Source organism: Penaeus vannamei, chromosome 17 (assembly GCF_042767895.1).
Source record: "Penaeus vannamei isolate JL-2024 chromosome 17, ASM4276789v1, whole genome shotgun sequence".
NCBI lineage: Eukaryota > Metazoa > Arthropoda > Malacostraca > Decapoda > Penaeidae > Penaeus > Penaeus vannamei.
The window spans coordinates 8,607,199-8,612,198 of NC_091565.1; the positions used below are offsets into that span (position 1 = coordinate 8,607,199).

At 34.9% G+C, this 5,000-nt stretch overlaps 1 protein-coding gene across 4 annotated transcripts in view; it reads left to right on the forward strand.

The window, feature by feature from the left end:
• The window catches only part of LOC113824685 (2-acylglycerol O-acyltransferase 2-B), an 18,012-nt gene that overhangs the window by 11,427 nt on the left and 1,585 nt on the right, over positions 1-5,000 (forward strand). For 2 of the 4 annotated variants that reach the window (XM_027377454.2, XM_027377453.2), the window contains exons 6-9: positions 93-177; positions 1,533-1,707; positions 1,972-2,171; positions 2,576-5,000. The exon at positions 2,576-5,000 is cut by the window's right edge and continues 1,585 nt beyond it. In XM_027377454.2, the coding sequence (XP_027233255.1) occupies positions 93-177; positions 1,533-1,707; positions 1,972-2,171; positions 2,576-2,730 (615 nt within the window). In that variant the 3' untranslated portion in view covers positions 2,731-5,000. The remainder of the gene's footprint in view (positions 1-92; positions 178-1,532; positions 1,708-1,971; positions 2,172-2,575) is intronic. The other 2 variants (XM_070131877.1, XM_027377455.2) reach the window with 1 other exon arrangement.

The following is a 5,000-nucleotide window of genomic DNA, read 5'->3' on the forward strand; positions in this document are numbered from 1 at the left end:
GTTAGTGAGCTTGCTAGGTCAGCAAACACATGGGTTTCTCTTGAACGAAACTAGCTTGATTAATCCTATCGTGTGTACATTTATCACAACAGACTTACCCAGGATTCACCCCACACCTGCTTACTCTGGAGGGACATTTCCACCTCCCCTTCTACCGAGAATTCTTCATGGCTTCTGGTTAGTACTTGCGCAGGTGTAAAGTCTTGGTTTATGTCGGGTAATCTAGGATGATATGGAAGCTGTTCTCCAGGGACAAGGTATGATGCACTTGCTTATTCATGATGAATACCAGAAAACATATATTGTACAGTAACATGCAGGTAACCAAAAGTAAGTAATCCATGTTAATAGCATTGCATACAATGAGGTCTTGCAGTAATTGCCAAAGGTGGGTAATCTTGTCAGTTAAAAAAAAAAAAAAAAAATCTTGCTGATGTACATTTTTGCTTCTTTATATTTCTGAAGGTTGAAATTTGGTTACTGAGCTTGTAGAACCATAAATTTTAGCATGGAGTTTGCATGGAGTCCTAATATTTTACAGGAGATATAAATTAACGAGAAGTTCATTTAAGGAATTAGTAAATAAGGTTTAAAAACACAAGAGTGGCAGCCGCAGTTCGTAAATGACGCGTTTTCTGCATGAAGTGGTGGTACCTTTGATACGATGTTGAAATAAGATTATTCATTGTATACAGATTTGCTCCCTCTCCTGGCAATTGGCTCTGTTCCCCCTCTCCTCTCCTTTTGGTCTTCCTCACACAACCATCTTTCTCATCCATCTCTTTCTCTCTTTCTTTCTCTGTCTCTCGCGTGTGTGTGTGTGTGTGTGTGTGTGTGTGTGTGTGTGTGTGTGTGTGTGTGTGTGTGTGCACGCGCATGTGCGTGTGTGTGCGTGAGTGCGTGCATGCGTGTCTGTCTGTCTGTGTGTGTGTGTGTATATATATATATATATATATATATATATATATATATATATATATATATATATATATATATATATATATATATATATATATATATATATATATATATTTCTCTCTCTCTCTCTCTCTCTCTCTCTCTCTCTCTCTCTCTCTCTCTCTCTCTCTCTCTCTCTCTCTCTCTCTCTCTCTCTCTCTCTCTCTCTCTCTCTCTCTCTCTCTCTCTCTCTCTCTCTCTCTCTCTCTCTCTCTCTCTCTCTCTCTCTCTCTCTCTCTCTTCTTTTTTTTTATGTATATATATATTTTCCTCCATTCTTCTCTCTTTCCCACCATCCAGCCTTCCCATCTCCCAGTACATAAAGATATCTTTTGAATAAAGGAAGATCTATTTTTACTTTGTTTAAAGGATTTGTAAATGTCAGCAGGATCAACTAAGCAGTTTTAATCAAGTAAGGAAGAAAATTTGTGTGCTTTCTCTCTTCTTTCTTACTGTTCCTTTATATATAAAGAAATTGTGCTTTTGGAACTTAAATGCATTGCCCAACGTACCCAACAACCCATGAATGAATTCCCCTTGCCATAGAATTTTGGCCATGTAGTGTCTTCTTGCAGGTGCCGTGAGTGCCACTCGAGAGAGCATGGACTACCTGCTGGGTCGTGAGGGATCTGGTCGTGCCCTCTGCCTGGTTGTGGGCGGGGCAAAGGAGGCACTCGATTGCCATCCTGGACAGGTTATCCTGCACCTTAGCAAGCGCAAGGGCTTCTGCAAGATGGCTCTGAGACATGGGTAAGGCGACCTGGAATTTTTTTTATTCATATTCCTGATGGTATTTACCTGTTGCTCGTGTTCCTTCTTACATCTCTTTCGGCTGTGTAGTATTCATAATTTTTTTTTATTATTACTTTCTCACAATTATTGTTGTTGATGTTCTTCTTATTATTATTAATATCATTCAACTTTTCCATTTTTTACTTTTTCTTTTTCTTTTCTTTTTTTCTTTTATGTACCATTTTTCCACTTACAGTCCCTTTCTATCTCTCTCACTCACAGAGCCTCACTAGTACCCATGTTCTCCTTCGGTGAGAATGACGTCTATGATCAAATTGCCAATCCTGAAGGGTCACTCATCCGTCGTATCCAGAACAGTGTCCAGAAGATGATAGGTCTGGCCCCATGCATGTTCATCGGCAGAGGAGTGTTCCAGTACAGCTTTGGTATTGTGCCATTCCGCAAGCCCATATATACAGTGGGTAAGTTTACGAGTCCCATGTCCAGCAGACTTTTCTAGGATAGTGTTTACTGATTGAGATATTTTTGTTTCATGAATCTCTTTTTAGTTCATGAGTTTGGAATCATGAATTATGTAGTCATAATGTAAGTTCTAGATATTTATTTTACTTTGTATTGAAACTGCTAATGTTAGATTGGTAGGTTTATCACCTAAATAATGTTGCACAAAAGATACAGGTAAAGCATTTCTTTTGTATAGACATCCAGTATGATTTTGTGTCAGACATACTTATGTAACTATTTTGTGTGTATGTAATATCTTATTAAATTGTTTGTTCATATTTGTCCTTGAGATATAAGTAGCTAAACTCAGATGCTAATATTCTAATCCTCTCTCTCCCAACCTTGCTACACAATACAACAGTTGGAGCCCCCATTGACGTTCCCCTCGTCAAAAATCCCACAAAGGAACAGATCGTGAAGTTGCACGAGACTTATGTGAACGCAGTCGTTGATTTGTATAACAAGTACAAAGATCGGTATTCTGAGCATCCAGAGTGCAAGATCAGCATTGTTTGAGGAATCCAAGTGTTATATACATATACATGTTTCCAGTGTAGTTTGAAAGCTGTTATTAATTGCAAATGTTTTTGGTCTGTGCTTGTTATATGGTCAGTTTTTTCTTTCTTTCTTTCTTTTTGTTTCTTATTTTTCTTCTTTAATGCCAACAAAGGATGAGGCACAAATTAGTTTGAAGTTAAGTTCATCATAAACTGTACTAGGGTTAAAGTTATTTTTCTAATGCCTTCTAGATAGAATGTTATTCTTTCTGATTCCAATGTTTAAAATTTCTTCCCTCTGGCTGTGACCAAATGTGCTAAGCGTACTGTAGAAAATTCTATTTAGAACAAAAATTGATATTGATATTGTATAGACCAGAGTTTTAAAAAATGCTGAAATTGGATCTCATTCCATGTTCTTGTGTTTTTATCTACACATGCTGATTTTTTTGTTCAACATAAGCATTTATACATTTCAATAAATTTGTTTGTGATAGTGGTTATACAGTGTTATTTGTTTTTGTTTTTTTGTTTTTTTCCCCTTAACTGTCCTCTTCCTATTCTTTACCTGTCAGAAGCAACATAGTCATAATTTTTTGGAGAGTGCCAGTCAAATATAGCCCACTATAGTAATTGCTTTTAAGAGATTTTATTTTTTCAATAGGTGTAATTAGTCGCAGAAATTATCACCAGTAGACTACTTAATTTTTCTGTGTTTGCATACATGGGCATGTGTATCATCCCTGAGTGAGGGGTAAGAGAGTGTTATGTGCGTATGATGCAATCCTTAGAATGCCTGAATAATGTGAAGGATATAAATAGATTGTTTTTAGGTCAAGGAATGTGTTCAAATTAACATATGATTTCATTGTTTTGTTCTAATTCTTTGCAGTGAACAAAAGTTGATAATTTTACAAAGGAAGTATGAATTTTATTGTTTTCAGCAGGTCTGTAATATTGTAGTCTGGTTATGTAAGGATACAATTTATTATATTTTGCTTGATTTATTCGAAGTTTGACTTATGAAGAGGAGATAAAAACTAGACAAATTCTACTGAGTTAAGGTTCAGGATCAGTTTGATTGAATTAGTCTCAGAAATTTGTACCTTTCATTAACTATTTGCATCTTGAACCAATGAAGGTAAATATACAATTCCAAGCCAGTAATAAATTGAGAATTAACTGGATTACACTGGTATATTTTTTTTTCTTTTTTTTTTTTTTTTGTTAAAGTTAATGAAATTTATTTGCTTTAGTATAATCCTTTTAGATGGGGATTTATTTTTGTATCGGCATTTTCCCTATCTTTTGAAATTCAAGACTTTTCAGTTTTTTTGTTGTTGAAAACTAAATTGATTTGTTTGTTACAGCAGTTGGTAGGGAAATTATTACCATAGTTAGAGACCATATATTTTAGTAGATAGATAAGTTTTGAAATATTATAGTAAACAATAGTATTTATTTGTTGGTTTGGTTTATTGGGGCCTTAGACCCATGATCATGAAGGTCTCTACATTAAACAGACTCAAAAACATGTCAGTTGTGTCCATTCAGAACATGAGCGTCCGATTTTGTATGTGAATGAAATAAAGTAAGACATTTTAAAACGAGTAATGTCCATGAGAGTTTCTGAAGCTGAAGAACTATGGTCTTTCTTAAACCTAATGCATGACATTAGAGCATGGACTAATATTAATTATGTTAATATTTCCTTAAGGCAGTGATAAGCATTTTCCACTTATGAAAACTAGTGGGGCCCTTGGTAGTTTAGTTTAAAAGTGAAAATAAGTGTCGTTGGTTGTATGTGGTCTATCACAAATCCATTGGATCTACAAAAGGGGCTTATCTTAAACATCTCGAAGTTTATGTATGCATAATTAAATGTAATTGTCTTTCAGCAGCTAGGCAATATTGATTATGCCAAGAAAAGACTTCCTTATTCCTTTTTTATTTTGATTGTTATTTTTTCTGGGGAGGCATGGCTGCTTTTATCACCTTTTTCTCATTCAGATTTTCAATCACTTTATCCTTGTTCCTACTTCTCCTTGCCAAATATCTACTTACCAATATTGATAGGCAGTTGTTCAAATATACTGCTGAAGAAACCTGCCACAACTTTCATTAAACATAAAAAGATGATTTTGTAACATATGTGAATGTTTAAAAATGAACTTTTACCATTGAGAACAACTTGCCAATATTCAACAAGAGAGAAAAAAAAACTAAAAGATATACTAATATTTTGATAACAGAGCTTGTGAATGTATATGTGTAAATGCATAGCCTATA